Below are 19,927 nucleotides of genomic sequence, written 5' to 3' on the forward strand. Positions count from 1 at the left end.
AAGCAATCTGCATTTAGATGTCTCTACCAGATGAATAAGTTACTTACCTTCGCTAATGCCTTATCTGGAAGAGACAGGATCTAGCTTCAGATTCCTTACCGACTCACCCATTCTCCCCGCTCTGCATACTGGTTTATCCCTTGTCTACCAGATCCCTTTCTGAACACTCTTGTGCCTTTCATTGGTTTTAAAAACATAAAAGAGAGAGAAAGAAAAACATTTCACAAAAAGAAGAGTCTTTTTGGGCACACTGTTTCCATAAGCCGTTTCTATATGTGGCAATACGTTTTTAGCTCAGGTATTAGTAACAGAAGAAACCGATGTCAGCGCGTCAGGGACGGCTTATATGGACACTGTCAACACCATATCCAGTGGACAACATCGCTCAATGTCCTCTACCAATGTGCAGAGGCACTGCTGAGAATTTATTTTAGGATCTAGTCTGATGCCTGGGGAAAATTCAAAGGTAAGGAATCTGAGGCTAGATCCTGTATTACCAGATAAGGTATTACCGAAGGTAAATAACTTATTCTTCATCTACAGACTGCCGCATCCCACGTAGCCACCTCCTCTAAACTAGGAGACCATTATGGAATACTATTGTCCATAGTGTATCATTGTTTTACCAATCCAAGTTGGCCAACACATTGGTTCAAAATGTTGCGGCCATGCTGACATTTTAAAACATCAATAGACTATTTACATTATCACTGCAAGACGGACACCTGTTGCTATACTTACTTTCATTATTGCAAGCATATGCCACCCAAGTTAAGACACTATTATGTTTTCTTCTTTCTTCTTGTATTCTTTTAATTTATCATGCATGTGTTGTTGCATTTGTGTGTTTTTTATTGTGGTTGTGTAGAGGAGGAATGCAAGAATGAGTCGGTGGATGAATAGGTGCATAAGTGCAAAGATGAACTGCAGAGAGCATGTATGAGGACTTATTTATTACCTAATCGCATCAATGATACAAAAGGCACTGTTATCCATAAGCCAGACCTAATGCTATTGGCTTGTTGCTCTGGTTGATAGTTGTTATGAAAGGTCAAAATGATAGTTTCAAGTTTTGCGTGAGCTATTATCCTTACGGGTACAACCATCCCTTTTTAAACATGTCTGTTTGAATTTTTGAACCCAACAGGATCCCATGTACGAGAAAAGGCAAGGCAGGTCATGAAGCTGCTGACTGACGAGGACCTACTGTCCACCCAGCGCAGGGATTCTCGCCGAACCAGGGTGCGAATGTCACCCTCCATGAGTTTCAGAAGCCTGTCGGCTAGACGTGGCTATCTCAAAGGCCAGGAGACAGACCAGATTGCCACTACCATCCGTGAGCATCACTACCAACCACATATGTTGGGGAATCTCAGTTTAGAGTTTGCACATGCATATGAATGGGATTCTCACATTTTGGGTTTGAATGTATTTGCCTTTTTAAGTCATGTAATCCATGTTGTGTGTGTATACCTATGTCTCACATTTTGTGGGCTTTAGTTGTGCTTGTGTATAATCGGCTCATTTCAGGCTCTAGTTTTAAACATACACGGCAATAGACCCGATCCAGGCGGCAGATTCCTGATTTTGTAAAGCCCCAAATGGCTTTATTTTAGGGGCCTTCCACCTCCGATGACGTCTGCTTCAATGTAAGTCAATCGAGAAAGTCAGTTCCCCGGATTCATTGTCAAATTGCCCCTCCTAACAGCTTAAAAATGCTGTCATGTATGGTTTTAAGAGTGAGTGAATTTTCTGAACGTGTAACTGAATTCACTGGAACTCGGAAGAGCACACATCACAAACTAAATTGACTTTAGTGAACTGGGAACAGGAGGTTATCAAGGACTTTAAGAAAGTCTGGGGAGGGGGTTCACTTTTTAGGTCTCGTCTAAGCCATCCAGTAGGGATGGTGAGCGAGATTTTAGTAAGGCTTTCGAAAAGTCTTCCCAAACTGCGGATTCGGCACAGTTCATGTGAGCCAGGCGCGTGCACATCGCCAGCCAGCCTAGGCATCAGACTTCAAAGAAATCCGCTCCCCCGCCCCCCCATCAGACTTCAAAGGAATCTGTGTTGCATTGTCTGCGCTCGCCCATACACCTCCAACTCAGTTTGTTCCACCCCCTCCCTGGCTTCTCTCCCGCCGTGCTTTCACGCCTGCTCTGTTTATTCCGACCCCTCCCTGGCCTCTCTTCCGCCGTGATTTCACTTCCTCCGAGAGCTCATTTTGCATATTGTTTTTATGTTCTTTTAGGTGATTTGCTTGGTAGTAGCTTTGCATATTTTTTGGGCTGGTACTTATTCTGTGTGTAAGCAATCTTTGATTTTAATATGCATGTCTTTCATTGTAGTCTTCGATAACTGCTTTTTATTGTCTAGGTGTTAAAGCGCTGCCTCATGTAACAACGACATTCCCACTGGATTTGTTGAGATTTTCTGTGTTAGGGTGTAGAGTTCACAACACACTCTTATCTAGTAGGCTGTCCGAGTTAATAGTACCATGATTTTGTGCTCCACAGCGTTGTTCTTAGTTTTGAGACACATTTACAAATGAGGGTGAGCTTTTTCAGAAACCCCCAATCGAGTATAATTCTATTTTAAAATAGTTTGTTGTTGGGCTATTATTTTCAGCAAAACTGTGCATGTACTACATTGGCACTGTATCAACCCATGCTTTACAACTTGCCCGGGTTGAAGCTGGATGCACTGGTCTTGTCATTCTTTGTGCAGTTATACTGTATGTGATGAGAATTCGTGTTAACTGGTTACATTAGTTTTCTCGTGGATCATGTAGAGGCGTGTTGCTGCGTGCGTGTGGTGGTTTGGTGATCATTTGCCTTTTCAACTTAATGTGCAGTCTGCTTGCCTCCCTCTGTTAGCCTAACTATATCCACCCATCCCAGCGCTCCCTAGTGGCTGGGGTATCATACAGACCAGTTCTGTAGAAGCGTATTTCTTTTAATTGAATTTTGTTTCAACACTGTATTGCCTGACGGTGCGTTTACTCTTTGAGTTGTAAAAACTCTACATGGGCTGTTTGCAGCCCTGTTTATGTGCATATTGCTTGGGTGCTGTACATACTAGCCTGCTTAATACTCTGACCATTTGTTTTTGCTGCATTTTGTCTTGCTTGTAGATGTGTCCAATAAAGTGTACATAATTTGTTTTGGTTCTTGCTATTGACGTGATTCTTTCTTGCTTTTTTTTTTTTACTGGTATTTGGTAGTGTGCTGTCTTTCTTCTGTAAAGTCTCTGCATTAATGTGCTTCTAGTCTGTGTATTTTTCTACCTTTTACTCTTGGAGTTAGTGGCAGCACTCAGCCATCCCCAGAATTAAGTCAAGGGTGGAGGCCTTAGCCACATCGCACACCATTGGCCTCGGCATCAGACTTCAAAGGAATCCGCTCCCCTGCCCCCCCGCTTCAGACTTCAAAGGAATGCGCTCCCCCGCCCCCGCAATGCCGAGAGCTTGTTGCTTAATTGCTCTCATACTACGAGCAGCACTGCAACGCTGGCAAAAGTACCCGCATATGCCAGGATTTAGCAATGGGAATCATTTAGCAGGATTTAATCTGGCCCCAGAGAACCCTCTCACGCAGGACAGTTTCTTCTGCCCGCGACACTACATCTGTGTTTAACTACGTATCCTGCACAAGCTGGACAGACCTATCTCATTTATCCCTGCCAATTAATTATACAACATCCATGGATATCCGCCCTCTCCTCGCCGTTCATGCCACAAATCTCCCAATCCACAGCCGTGGCATTGGTTTTCTTGATTTTCATAGCTGCTTTTCACTCCGCATTGTTCCAGCCTCTGTTGCCTTGTACCGGCACAACCTGCTACAAATGCTTCTCTTCAGCTTTCGTGTCCTTCTTTTTTCATACACTTACCTCAGTCCCTATGAATTCTCTCCCCTCCCCACTCATCTGAAGATAGTTTTCTCAGCCACTTAATTAAAGCCAACAAACGTACATAGACGTTATCGCTCATCACTGGTACTCCGTGTTCCAACTAATCCTTTGCTATCTTCACAGTACTTTAGACCTTTTTTCTTGCTGTGCTTTTTCATGTTTCTCTTTATTTTGCATTAACCTCCCAAAGCAGTTCCGATCCATTCCCATATACATCCCTTCCTACCACACTCGTTTACCTCTCCCATGACCCCATGAAAATCTACTCTCTTTCCATCATCTTTGTAGGTCTCGACTAGCATGCAGGCTGCTGACACCCTCAAGGGAATTGCTTCAGCAAAGACACACTTGCGTTCGCTAAAGCAATGACATTGTGTGTTTATAAATTACTATAGCACAGATGTACCTCTGGCTAGGTCAGAGTTTCCATAGTAAAGTCATTCATAGTTTCCTTAATAAGTTTGGCGCCATTCAACAAAACTGCACCAAAACGTTTTTTAAAAAAAATACATTTTTTTAAGTTTCTCACTTTGGGTTATTGTTGGTAAGTTTCGTTCTGAACTGTTAAGCAGTGGCAAAAAACATGGGAGGGTCCATAAGTACTTGAGTTGGGCATGAAGAGGATTCATTTTGAAAAGTTTTATGTATATTTGGACGAACAAGGATCTGCAGATAGCCTTGAATCCAATTCAAAAAGTACTCAAACCCATCAAGCATTTCAGTATTGCAGATCCATGTACGGATCCATGTTACAGACACAATCTTACAACCCCACACACACAACCCCACACACACACAACTCCATACACACACAACCCTACACACACACACAACCCCACACACACACACAACCCCACACACACGCACAACCCCACACACATACAACCCCACACACACAACCACACACACAACCACACACACAACCACAAGCACACACACATGCACACTAACAACCACACTCAACCACACACACAACCCCACACACACACCCAAACCCCCCCCCACACACACACAACCCACCACACACACACAACTATCTATCTATCTATCTGTCTATCTATCTATCTATGGCCCTCACTCTATCTATCGCCCTCACTCTATCTATCGCCCTCACTCTATCTATCGCCCTCACTCTATCTGTCTATCTATCTATCTATCGCCCTCACTCTATCTGTCACCCTCACTCTATCTGTCGCCATCACTCTATCTATCACTCTCATTCTATCTATCTATCGCCCTCACTCTATCTATTGCCCTCACTCTATCTACCGCCCTCTATCTATCTATCTATCTATCTATCTATCTATCTATCTATCTATCTATCTATCTATCTATCTATCTATCTATCTATCTATCTATCTATCTATCTATCTATCTATCTATCTATCTATCTATCGCCCTCTATCTATCTATCGCACTCACTCTATCTATCTATCTATCTATCTATCTATCTATCTATCTATCTATCTATCTATCTATCTATCTATCTATCTATCTATCTATCTATCTGTCTATCTATCTATCTATCTATCTATCTATCGCCCTCACTCTATCTGTCCATCTATCGCCCTCACTCTATCTGTCTATCTATCGCACTCACTCTATCTGTCTATCTATCGCACTCACTCTTATCTATCGCCATCAGTCTATCTATCTATCAATCGATCGCCCTTACTCTTATCTATCTGTCTATCTAACTATCGCACTCACTCTATCGATCGTATCACCACAGCATCACTCAGCACCACCACAGCATCAATCTGTGCAACCATTCAACAATTCACTCAGGGGCACCACAACATCACTATGCGCTACCACAGCATCTCTGAACGCCACAGCATCACTCGTCGCCACCACAATATCACTCAGCGCCACCACAGCATCAACCTGTGCAACCTTTCAAGAACAACTGGTTCAAATATGTTCTCTCAATGTTTCAAGCTTTATTACAAATGTCACAAAAAGATGTTAATATTTCACTTCTTTTCTTGGATTTTCGTCACAATAAAATACACTGAATAATCTTCACAAAAGTTATTTACAAAAGTTAAAGCTATTGCCATTATGAATTACAATAACTTTTATTTAAGTATTAATTATTTTAAAAAAATGAAAAGCCATTGTTATTTGTAATATCAAAACATCTAAGTCACGTAAATACAACACATATTGCATTACTAATGCTACAGGTGTCACATTTGCGAAAGTTAAAACTATTGGCATTGTAAATGACAAAGCTATTAATTTTGCTATTTTCAAAACCGACACATAAATAAAATATTTGTAATTTACAATACCAATAGCTCAAACTTTCCTAATGCGAGACCTATTGCATTCAAATTACAATGTGATTATAATTACACTGCACTCAATGCAACATACACTCCAAACAATACCACTCAGTACCACATAATTACACGCCACATAATTACACTCTACTGAATACAACATGCACTCCAGACAATACCACTCAGTTCCACATAATTATATGCTACATATTAACACTGCGCTCAACGCAACATACACTCCAGACAATACCACTCAGTTCCACATAATTATATACTGCATATTTACACTGCGCTCACCGCCTCATACACTCCAAATACCACTCAGTGCCACATAATTACACGGCACATAATTACACTGCACTCAATGCGACATACACTCCAAATACCATTCAGTGCCACATAATTACACTACACTCAATGCAACATACACTCCAAATACCACTCAGTGCCACATAATTACACGCCACATAATTACACTGCACTCAATGCGACATACACTCCAAATACCACTCAGTGCCACATAATTACACTGCACTCAATGCGACATACACTCCAAATACCACTCAGTGCCACATAATTACACTGCACTCAATGCAACATACACTCCAAATACCACTCTGTTCCACATAGATACACGCCACATAATTACACTGCACTCAATGCGACATACACTCCAAATACCACTCAGTGACATAATTACACGCCACATAATTACACTGCACTCAATGCAACATACACTCCAAATACCACTCAGTGCCACATAATTACACGCCACATAATTACACTGCAGTCAATGCAACATACACTCCAAACACCACTCAGTGCCACATAGATAGACGCCACATTATTACACTGCACTCAATGCAACATACACTCCAAATACCACTCAGTGCCACATAATTACACGCCACATAATTACACTGCACTCAATGCGACATACACTCCAAATACCACTCAGTGCCACATAGTTACACACCACATATTTACACACTATCTATCGCATCACCACAGCATCACTCAGCAACACCACAGCATCACTCAGGGGCACCACAACATCACTATGCGCTACCACAGCATCACTGAACGCCACAGCATCACTCGTCACCACCACAACATCACTCAGCGCCACCACAGCATCAATCTGTGCAACCATTCAACAATTCACTCAGGGGCACCACAACATCACTATGCGCTACCACAGCATCTCTGAACGCCACAGCATCACTCGTCGCCACCACAATATCACTCAGCGCCACCACAACCTGTGCAACCTTTCAAGAACAACTGGTTCAAATATGTTCTCTCAATGTTTCAAGCTTTATTACAAATGTCACAAAAAGATGTTAATATTTCACTTTTTTTCTTGGATTTTCGTCACAATAAAATACACTGAATAATCTTCACAAAAGTTATTTACAAAAGTTAAAGCTATTGCCATTATGAATTACAATAACTTTTATTTAAGTATTAATTATTTAAAAAAATGAAAAGCCATTGTTATTTGTAATATCAAAACATCTAAGTCACGTAAATACAACACATATTGCATTACTAATGCTACAGGTGTCACATTTGCGAAAGTTATAACTATTGGCATTGTAAATGACAAAGCTATTAATTTTGCTATTTTCAAAACCGACACATAAATAAAATATTTGTAATTTACAATACCAATAGCTCAAACTTTCCTAATGCGAGACCTATTGCATTCAAATTACAATGTGATTATAATTACACTGCACTCAATGCAACATACACTCCAAACAATACCACTCAGTACCACATAATTACACGCCACATAATTACACTCTACTGAATACAACATGCACTCCAGACAATACCACTCAGTTCCACATAATTATATGCTACATATTAACACTGCGCTCAACGCAACATACACTCCAGACAATACCACTCAGTTCCACATAATTATATACTGCATATTTACACTGCGCTCACCGCCTCATACACTCCAAATACCACTCAGTGCCACATAATTACACGGCACATAATTACACTGCACTCAATGCGACATACACTCCAAATACCATTCAGTGCCACATAATTACACTACACTCAATGCAACATACACTCCAAATACCACTCAGTGCCACATAATTACACGCCACATAAATACACTGCACTCAATGCGACATACACTCCAAATACCACTCAGTGCCACATAATTACACTGCACTCAATGCGACATACACTCCAAATACCACTCAGTGCCACATAATTACACTGCACTCAATGCAACATACACTCCAAATACCACTCTGTTCCACATAGATACACGCCACATAATTACACTGCACTCAATGCGACATACACTCCATATACCACTCAGTGACATAATTACACGCCACATAATTACACTGCACTCAATGCAACATACACTCCAAATACCACTCAGTGCCACATAATTACACGCCACATAATTACACTGCAGTCAATGCAACATACACTCCAAACACCACTCAGTGCCACATAGATAGACGCCACATAATTACACTGCACTCAATGCAACATACACTCCAAATACCACTCAGTGCCACATAATTACACGCCACATAATTACACTGCACTCAATGCGACATACACTCCAAATACCACTCAGTGCCACATAGTTACACACCACATATTTACACACTATCTATCGCATCACCACAGCATCACTCAGCACCACCACAGCATCACTCAGGGGCACCACAACATCACTATGCGCTACCACAGCATCACTGAACGCCACAGCATCACTCGTCACCACCACACACACACAACCCACCACACACACACAACTATCTATCTATCTATCTGTCTATCTATCTATCTATGGCCCTCACTCTATCTATGGCCCTCACTCTATCTATCGCCCTCACTCTATCTGTCTATCTATCTATCTATCGCCCTCACTCTATCTGTCACCCTCACTCTATCTGTCGCCATCACTCTATCTATCACTCTCATTCTATCTATCTATCGCCCTCACTCTATCTATTGCCCTCACTCTATCTACCGCCCTCACTCTATCTATCTATCTATCTATCTATCTATCTATCTATCTATCTATCTATCTATCTATCTATCTATCTATCTATCTATCTATCTATCTATCTATCTATCTATCTATCTATCTATCTATCTATCTATCTATCTATCTATCTATCGCCCTCTATCTATCTATCGCACTCACTCTATCTATCTATCTATCTATCTATCTATCTATCTATCTATCTATCTATCTATCTATCTATCTATCTATCTATCTATCTATCTATCTATCTATCTATCTATCTATCTATCTATCTATCTATCTATCTATCTGTCTATCTATCTATCTATCTATCTATCTATCTATCTATCTATCGCCCTCACTCTATCTGTCCATCTATCGCCCTCACTCTATCTGTCTATCTATCGCACTCACTCTATCTGTCTATCTATCGCACTCACTCTTATCTATCGCCATCAGTCTATCTATCTATCAATCGATCGCCCTTACTCTTATCTATCTGTCTATCTAACTATCGCACTCACTCTATCGATCGTATCACCACAGCATCACTCAGCACCACCACAGAATCACTCTGGGGCACCACAACATCACTCAGGGGCACCACAACATCACTATGCGCTACCACAGCATCTCTGAACGCCACAGCATCACTCGTCGCCACCACAATATCACTCAGCGCCACCACAGCATCAACCTGTGCAACCTTTCAAGAACAACTGGTTCAAATATGTTCTCTCAATGTTTCAAGCTTTATTACAAATGTCACAAAAAGATGTTAATATTTCACTTTTTTTCTTGGATTTTCGTCACATTAAAATACACTGAACATAATCTTCACAAAAGTTATTTACAAAAGTTTAAGCTAATGCCATTATGAATTACAATAACTTTTATTTAAGTATTAATTATTTAAAAAAATGAAAAGCCATTGTTATTTGTAATATCAAAACATCTAAGTCACGTAAATACAACACATATTGCATTACTAATGCTACAGGTGTCACATTTGCGAAAGTTAAAACTATTGGCATTGTAAATGACAAAGCTATTAATTTTGCTATTTTCAAAACCGACACATAAATAAAATATTTGTAATTTACAATACCAATAGCTCAAACTTTCCTAATGCGAGACCTATTGCATTCAAATTACAATGTGATTATAATTACACTGCACTCAATGCAACATACACTCCAAACAATACCACTCAGTACCACATAATTACACGCCACATAATTACACTCTACTGAATACAACATGCACTCCAGACAATACCACTCAGTTCCACATAATTATATGCTACATATTAACACTGCGCTCAACGCAACATACACTCCAGACAATACCACTCAGTTCCACATAATTATATACTGCATATTTACACTGCGCTCACCGCCTCATACACTCCAAATACCACTCAGTGCCACATAATTACACGGCACATAATTACACTGCACTCAATGCGACATACACTCCAAATACCATTCAGTGCCACATAATTACACTACACTCAATGCAACATACACTCCAAATACCACTCAGTGCCACATAATTACACGCCACATAATTACACTGCACTCAATGCGACATACACTCCAAATACCACTCAGTGCCACATAATTACACTGCACTCAATGCGACATACACTCCAAATACCACTCAGTGCCACATAATTACACTGCACTCAATGCAACATACACTCCAAATACCACTCTGTTCCACATAGATACACGCCACATAATTACACTGCACTCAATGCGACATACACTCCAAATACCACTCAGTGACATAATTACACGCCACATAATTACACTGCACTCAATGCAACATACACTCCAAATACCACTCAGTGCCACATAATTACACGCCACATAATTACACTGCAGTCAATGCAACATACACTCCAAACACCACTCAGTGCCACATAGATAGACGCCACATAATTACACTGCACTCAATGCAACATACACTCCAAATACCACTCAGTGCCACATAATTACACGCCACATAATTACACTGCACTCAATGCGACATACACTCCAAATACCACTCAGTGCCACATAGTTACACACCACATATTTACACACTATCTATCGCATCACCACAGCATCACTCAGCAACACCACAGCATCACTCAGGGGCACCACAACATCACTATGCGCTACCACAGCATCACTGAACGCCACAGCATCACTCGTCACCACCACAACATCACTCAGCGCCACCACAGCATCAATCTGTGCAACCATTCAACAACAACTGGTTCAAATATGTTCTCTCAATGTTTCAAGCTTTATTACAAATGTCACAAAAATATGTTAATATTTCACTTCTGTTCTTGGATTTTCGTCACATTAAAATACACTGAACATAATCTTCACAAAAGTTATTTACAAAAGTTTAAGCTAATGCCATTATAAATTACAATAACTTTTATTTAAGTATTAATTATTTTAAAAAATTAAAAGCTATTGTTATTTGTAATATCAATACATCTAAGTCACGTAAATACAACACATATTGCATTACAAATGCTATAGGTGTCACATTTGCGAAAGTTAAAAGTATTGGCATTGTAAATGACAAAACTATTAATTTCGCTATTTTCAAAACAAACACATAAATAAAAAAATTGTCATTTACAATACCAATAGCTCAAACTTTCCTAATGCGAGACCTATTGCATTGCAAATGCTTGTTTAGTTAATCTTGAGAAGGCATCTCTCTCGGCGTCTGTTCTTCCCAAAAATGTACTGCTCTATACATAGTTGTCTTTATAATATCCTCAACTAATTGTGATCTTGCCATCTCTGCCTTTGAATCTATGCACCATAAAAAACTTGATATTTGATTAAACCATTATAGCATTCCTGGTTAAGAAAATCTAATAAGTGGTCCTATTTTTGCCCATTATTTTCCACGTATCCGGATTTTAAATATCTACTAAATGAGTGCAGCCAATTATTTTCCATTCTTGTGCTATGATCTTTTCCATAAGGGCTGTTGTTCTAAAAAGATGTCTTCTGATCGGTGGATAAATTAAAATTTGGGATGGCATAATATCTGAACATTTACTTTTCCTTTTTTTAAGGCCTACAACAATGTTCTACATCAAACTTTTTTTGGTAACTATACAAGACCCAGATAATCCCAGATTTCGTACTCAGAAAGAATTTTGCTCATAAAATCATTATCTAACATCCTAAATACTGAATACGTATTGTACAAATTAGAAGAGAATTGTGCAAAATTCGCTGCCTGATATGTAAAATATGTTTAATCCAACTTAGGGACTTTATTGGTCCATTTAAATGTTGAAAACATTGCCTCAATTTCTTTTAAAAGAATTTCATACATAGAAAGAATGGGGCTGCAGCATTCAAAAATTGATTAGATGCAAACGTGACGTGTATTAATTATATTCTACCCATGATTGTAAGAGGGTGACGGTTTCATTTTATAAATAAGGATTTTATTTTGTCCAGCAATAGTTTATAACTCAGTTCATAAAGATCATCTACGTTCGTCGTTGTATGTATTCCTAAATATATCTATGGACACTGATTTACTAGTGGCTGCAATTCTAAAAGTAAAGTGTACGTGATGCAATTACTCTCAGTTTTCAACTTATTTATTTTGTATCCTCCCGTGTAATGAAATTAATAAAACATGTCAAAAACCCTGTTTTAGACCTGCAAATCTGGCTTTAAAAAGAGTACAATATCATCAGCATACAACTTAATTTTCAACAGCTCATCAGTAGGTGCATTAATTAACATATCACTTTGGATAGCAATAGCCAGTAGCTTGATAAAAAAATCGCAAATAAAATCAGAGAAAGTAGACACCTGTCTTGATTGCGTCTTACTTTATATAATCCAATATCAGTAGAATTTACAACCAGGCGTGCTCTTGCTCCACTATACCGATTACATTTTGTTTTTAATAAACTTAGATGGAAATCCAACACTTTAAAAATACCAAACAGCTCTCCCAATTAACAAAATCAAATGCCTTAAATATGAGCCTGATTTCTATTCGGAAAAAAGTCTAATGTCTCAGTCAAGTAGTTTCTTTTTGTAGATAATTGCCTTCCTGTATAAAACCATTCTGATCCTTGTTTATTAATAATCCAGCCACCTGATTCATTCCTTGCCAACAATTCCATTATTATTTTACAATTTAAAAGATGTATTAGGCTATAAGAGTTTACATTTTCAGGATCTTTCCCTCTTTTAAAGTTAAGTTACTACCACAGCTTTGTCAGAGTAGAGGGTGATACTGCTGCTCTGTGATATATGACTAGCCTTCGTCAGAATATGCTGGTTTAAGATTTTAGAAAATCTTTAAAATAATTATGCTGGGAGGTCATTGTCATCTGACGCTTTCCCATTCGCTAAAGATTGTAAATTTCTAGAGTGTAAAAGGTTTTATCAAACATTGGGGCTGAGCTTTGATCTAATGTGGGAGTTGGAAGATTATCTAAAAAGTACTGCAGCCGTGGAATATCTACTTCTTGCAGATTACCATGAATCCTCTCATAGTGTTGAAGAATCATATAGTAAAACATTTGGGGGTCTGTGATTCAAGAATGAGTTACATTTTCATAAATGATTTTAATGGTATTTTTAGATTATCTTTCCCGTGCCTTCAAGGCCAAAAACAGACCAGTGTACTCACTCACTTCATATGTCTTATGCATGTAAGCTTAGCTAGATGAATATGTCTGTTCATGCTAATTGCACATCCGCTCCTCTGCTTGCTTAAAACTCTGATAATTAATAGTAGTCCTTTGTTGCAGAAACGTATTATCTGCCCTTTTAGGTCGAGCCTAGACCGCGTGCAGAACTGCTCTAGGAGATGACCTTTAGAAATCGATCAGCTCTTTTCAAGAACGTGTGCTTGTGCTGGCATCCACCTTGCGAGAGTGAGCAACGGCGCGCAGGGGCCATCTGTTTCTAATTAGCTTGGCTGCGCTTGTTTACATTTGCCTCTCTCGCTGCTTCCACTGGTCTACATGGGAGGCCACAGGCTTAAATCCCTTTGTATTCAATCACAGGTTCCTTGTGGAATTTCCAGTAGCATCCATGAACTGAACACTTTGACGGGAAATTGGATACGGAGGTTGCAGAGACAAATGGCGTTCGCGATGGAACTTATCATGGCTCCTGGATTTTAAAACATGAAGATTACTGCGTTTATAGACCTGTGCTGAGAAGGATTGGACTATACACTAGGTGACATTGATAAGAAGAATCACTTAGAGTGTTTAGCTCAAAACTCAAACTTTGTTAGTGCTGAAGACGTTGAAAACTGGCCTTGAGGAAGCCCGAAAAGGGCGAAACGCGCGTCGACTGTGAAGCACTTTGTTGTAAAAAAAGAAATAAAAACCACATTTCTCTACACAACGCGACTCCATTGGAATGAAAAGGAGTGTGGTTGCAAGAATACGCATTGGACGAAATTGTGGATGGCACAAGGATAAAAGTGACTTTAAGTGATGTGCGTGGGTGTTTTTGTTCTGTGTTGATGCGGCAATCTGCTACGCCGTTGGTGGGCAGATGGTCACTCTTTAATCAGACCCTCCAGGATTTCGCGATTTGCAAATAAATCGCGAAGTCGGCAGTTTTGTAAAAATGCAGCGATTTTTACAAAACTGCCCGCGAAATTTGGAAAAGTTAGAGAATGTTTAAATAGAACAGTGATGGGCTGGGAAGGTGCAGGGTTTGCAGTGAGGTGAGAGTGGTATGAACGGCTAAGAGGCAGCGCAGCGAACAAGAGTTGCTTCAGGCAGACATTCACGGAGGAACAAAAACTGCTGAGAGGAAGGTGGACTGTGTAAAACGTCCGAGGATAGGTACCAGGTCTGAATAGAAGGGGTCGGCGCGGCTGCAATGAGGAAAAGTCACCGGGCAAAGGTGCCTGCCTGTGACCCTGTGTGCAGGCATCCCTGCCTGCCAGGATGCGGGCACCCGCCGGGCCTCGGGGCTAACGGGTTGTACGAGCAAGTGCGCCATTTCCTGGGGCAGGGAGAGTGAAAAATGAAGGAAGAACTTCGGAAAATATAGACAGCTTAAGTGGCTGTAAGTCCAGCAAAACCGGCTCTTGATACTTGTGCTCTGGGAACTACACGTTTCTGTCTCAGAGCACAAGTGTAAGACTGCCTAGAATTCATTTGAGAGGCCTATTGCGCGGTGTTACTGGCCAGTATTCCCTATAGGACAACAAGTCCCACAATGCATTGCGCTGGATGCGTTGTGACACCCTGCAAGATGCGTCATAAGGCCCGTCATTATATCCACCTGGCCTGTTTCTAATAATACTGATGCTCTGTGTAACCCCGCTCGCCTCATCTACCTCGGATAAAGAACGAATGAAATCTAACATCAGGTTTACATCCCCGTTTGTATTCAGATTTTCCACATTTCATTAATTTTGCTGCAAAAAACGGATTACAAAATCTCGAAAAAGTGACGCACCTGCGGCGGTAGAGGCTTGTCACGCCCCCCTCCCCCTCCCCCGAGCCTTGTGTGGTCTCAGAAATCAGTATTGGATCTTTTTGGCACTTCGTGCTTTCAAGTGAACCCGTGCCCGCGCGCTCTGCTGGCGCCTACTCTTTATTTCGTTTACCTTCAAGGTTTCAGTAAGACACACACACAGACATACAAACTCGAGAACACAAAGAAACATACATTCAGATATGGAGAGGGAGAAATAAACAAAGTTACACATGTAAACAGACACACATACAGAAATATTAAGATATAGAGGGAGAGGAAGGCACACAGTCGCATGTGTAAACTAAAAAACGCACAAATATTCACATACAGAAAGAGAAAAAGAAACACAGTCACACATGTAAACAGAAACATTCAGATACGGGAGAAACACACACAGTCACATGAGTAAACAGACACCCACATAAACATTAAGATACAGAGGTAAGGTAAGGTACATTTTATTGCACAGTTAATTAAAACTCACAATTTAAAATACACAGCTTTAAAAGAGATATATGTCAAAGATAAAAATTAATTAACAGGAGGTAAAATTATGTAAGTTCATGTTAACAGTTTACTTTTTGTTATTGTTCATTTGAGCTACGGACCCAAAACTATGCTCAAAGGCACTGTCTTTCTGTTGCTCAGTTTCCTCGTTTTGTATTTCCTTGATTCTCTCCGTCACTGCGTCAAGGAATTTTGTAAATCGGCAGTTTAATTGGGTCTCCTGCGGATTGAAACATAATTTGACTGCCTGTCTGCAGGATCTAGTGCCCTTCTGGTTCCATATTGCACGTAGTAAGGATCTCCTTATGTCCGTTAAGCTTGGGCAGATACATATAATGTGGATTAGATCTTCAGGTCCTGCTCCGCAGAGACGGCAAGTTTGATCTTCCTGATTCCTTTTCCATGGGGCCAGATGAGGGAGAATTGGTAGTATGCCGAGTCGCAGCTTTAGAAATTTTTCTTTGATCTTCTGTTTGAATCCGTGGTCCAGGTACGCTTGAGGCTTTAATGTTTTGTAGTCATTTAGGACTGTCCATCCGTGAGCCCTTTTTGCTAGAGTTTCCTTATCTTCTAGTAGCGATATTATTTTTGTTACTTTCGTTACTAACTTTTTGAAGCTTTTATGATCTACAGGAGTGTCCCAGAGGTCAGTCAGTTCGAGTCTTTCTAGTGATTCCATCAGATACTTTCTTGCATGTGATCGTTCTCGTCGCTGCAACTCGATCCAAAGGTGGGCATTTAAGGTTCCTTGCTCTGCGTTTCTAATCTTATGCCAGCATTTTATGAAGCTGCCCCTTCTTTCCACTGTCTGTTTTTGAACCCCGAACTCCAGGCGGATTTGGGCAGGAGATACATAGCTGGGAAGCTGAAAGATGGATCTGTAGGTTTTACTGATCACTTTGTCGAGGGTTGGTGTTTCTTTTCCAAGAGTTGATTCGCTCCAATATGTCAGCGTCGGTTGAAGGCGAGCTCTCAGTACTTGTAGAAACGGGTCAAGCGTACAATCTGGCAGTATTTTCAGAGGATTCATCGCAAGATAACTCATCATGCCTTTTAGATGTAGCGTCTCTAATTGGGGTTTAAATGAACCTCTGCTGTCTACTAAGACCCCCAAGTACTTGTAGCACGTTACATGGTCCAGTTTGTGTCTGTCCAAGTGCCAGCTTTTTTTCCATTAAGATACAGAGGGAGAGGAAGGCACACAGTCACATGTGTAAACTAACAAATACAAACATTCTCATGTAGAAGGAGAAAAACAAACACAGTCACACATGTAAACAGAAACATTCAGATATCGAGAGGGAGAAATACACACAGTCACATGTAAACAGACACACAGAAACATTAAGATAGAGAGGTAGAGGAAGGGACACGGTCACATGTTTAAACTAACAAACACATTGTAGGAGAGTAGGGTCTGCTATCCTATGGTCACCCCAATTATTGCTTTTTGCTTCACTGGTTTTCGACTTAATGTGGCTGTGGGCCTGCTAATCAGACCCCCAGCCTGCTGTTCTCTCTCTAAATTCACAGACATATACTATAGGTACATAACCAATTTGGTACTGGACACCTTGTCAGCCCCTGTAACATGCACTATAGGTGTTCAGGGCATAGGTGCATTCAAGGCCTACCAGGGGCTGCAGCATATCTTTTGCCACCCCTGGCTGGTACTTAAATCGACACAACTGGCTGTTCACACAGCTGGGGCAAGGTGGTGTACTCACCCCTTGCTTAGATATAGTATACCTATGTCTAAACCTATTTCTGGACACATAGACACCTATCAGTCACTCCTATGGCAGGCCTTTACAATCCTGGAGGCAGAGTGCTTGGTTTTATGTGAGGTGGTGCTCTAGCATGAGCTGAGCCTGTCTGCAGTGTTGGGACCAATTCCTTAATGCTGTTCCAGTGATACTGCCATACCATATACTCTTAAGTGCATTATAATCATCCTCGCGGTTATTGCAACTCTGGTTTGGCTCTATCAAAACATGTCGTGTTTGGTGTCATACACTTTGGAATACTATCCCCTCGCCAGTCCTGGTGATGGGGATAGCATCCCACCCTTCTAGAGGGAGAAGACATGTTACTTTACTGAAAACGCGGTTAATCCTAACCAGAGCCCCAGCATCACAAAATGGATGCTGCTGCCACAGACACATGTCTGGCCTCCTGCTGCTGAACGAAACTTGGCAGAGGTCGCCTGGACAAAGGGTTTCCTGTCACAGGGAGGTGTCACACCACCTCAGACAGGAGATAGTGGATTATAGCAGGGAGGGTTGAAAGAAACTAGACACTGCCTGGGGCGCACAAGGTGTCCCTGGGAAGATTCCAGTCAAACCGGTTCTGGGGCCATCCTGCCCCAGTCCTGGCGCGAAACTGGACAAAGGAAAAGGGGCGTAACCACCCCCTTCCTGGGTCCCACCCATAGGAGGGACCTAGCAGGTAATCCAGCCCCTTGATTTGATTTAAAAGTAGGAGCTGTGCAGATGCACATCAGATTATCCTGACTGAAACTTATGAAATGAAACTCTGGACCCTTCGACATCCCACTCGACGTGGAAGACTGAAGAATCTCCCTTGTGGTCAAGGAGTGACCACCCTGTGCAAACAGGCACCATCCAGCACCTCAACGTTTGCTTTGTTGCAGTTCCCGCCGGAACTCGAGCGACAGAGATCGACAAGACTCAGCGTGCCTGCCTTCTAACAGCCCGATCCACAGTCCCTGCAGAGCTGAGACCCGTGGAGGCGGCCTGAAGCGTGGGGCCGGCCATCTTGGAAAAACTAGGAAGTGCTGACCGTGCAGCATCCGAGGTCCTCTCGAAGCTGTGCATTGGAGTCTGAGAAGCTCCAGCCCCGAGCAGCTTTTGCACCGAAGCTCACCCCTCCACACTCGACGAGTGCTGCGTGGGGCCCTTTTGCATTTTTCTGCTCGACACGTTGGTCCGGTCGCTTGCCCGTTGGCTAGTGGCCCCAGTACCGACGAACCTTTGAATTTGATCTGCTAGTCTGGTTGCTCCAGACTGGCCCTCGCTTCCCTGAAAAGGAGCACCCGCTCAGACCTTGCTGGTCCGAGTAGGAAGCCATCTTCGAATCCTGCGTGGGTTGCATTTGCCAAGGCCTGTTGACACCGATCTTGAAGCCGACACCGCCGACAGCGAGAGCCTTTGTGGGACATCTCGTGATTCACTCCAGGACATCCTCGGTGCCCCAGAGAACACGTGGCAGCGGAGACAAGCTTTACGACATCGACCTGATTGCGCCCGACATTGCCTGGTTCCTTCCTGGTTCCTTCCTGGTCACTGGCTAGTGACCCAGACTCTGTCCCATCTGCTTTTAGGTACTCTATAACTTCTATCTACCCTTGGATCGCACCGGACACTTCTCTTCTGGACGCCTGCAGCATCTTCATCTCCAGGCACCCTAGATCTTCATGACGAAACCCGACACATCTTTGCATCTGTGCACCCGCTTCCTGTGGGTGAGGTAACTCTTGAACACCGGTGCTCCTGTAGTGGTTTACACCTCTAGTGTCTAAGTCTAAAGTTTTGTCCTTCTAGTCCAGTCGGAAGACTCTTAAAACTGTAACTCGATAACTTTTACGCACCATTGACTTTGCATTGGTGCATGCGTGTGATTTCTGCACTGCACCCGAATCCCGCGGGCTACTCCCGTCCTAACTGCTGTTAGTCCAGTGT

At 41.6% G+C, this 19,927-nt stretch overlaps 1 protein-coding gene across 5 annotated transcripts in view; it reads left to right on the forward strand.

The window, feature by feature from the left end:
- The window catches only part of ENTHD1 (ENTH domain containing 1), a 1,583,016-nt gene that overhangs the window by 750,724 nt on the left and 812,365 nt on the right, over positions 1-19,927 (forward strand). For all 5 annotated transcript variants that reach the window (XR_013608914.1, XR_013608915.1, XM_078683401.1 and 2 more), the window contains exon 4: positions 1,148-1,336. Coding sequence is in view for 3 of the 5 variants with exons in the window: in XM_078683401.1 (XP_078539527.1) it covers positions 1,148-1,336 (189 nt within the window). In the remaining 2 variants the exon portion in view is untranslated. The remainder of the gene's footprint in view (positions 1-1,147; positions 1,337-19,927) is intronic.

The sequence above is a fragment of the Lissotriton helveticus genome, chromosome 1_1 (assembly GCF_964261635.1).
Source record: "Lissotriton helveticus chromosome 1_1, aLisHel1.1, whole genome shotgun sequence".
Lineage (NCBI taxonomy): Eukaryota > Metazoa > Chordata > Amphibia > Caudata > Salamandridae > Lissotriton > Lissotriton helveticus.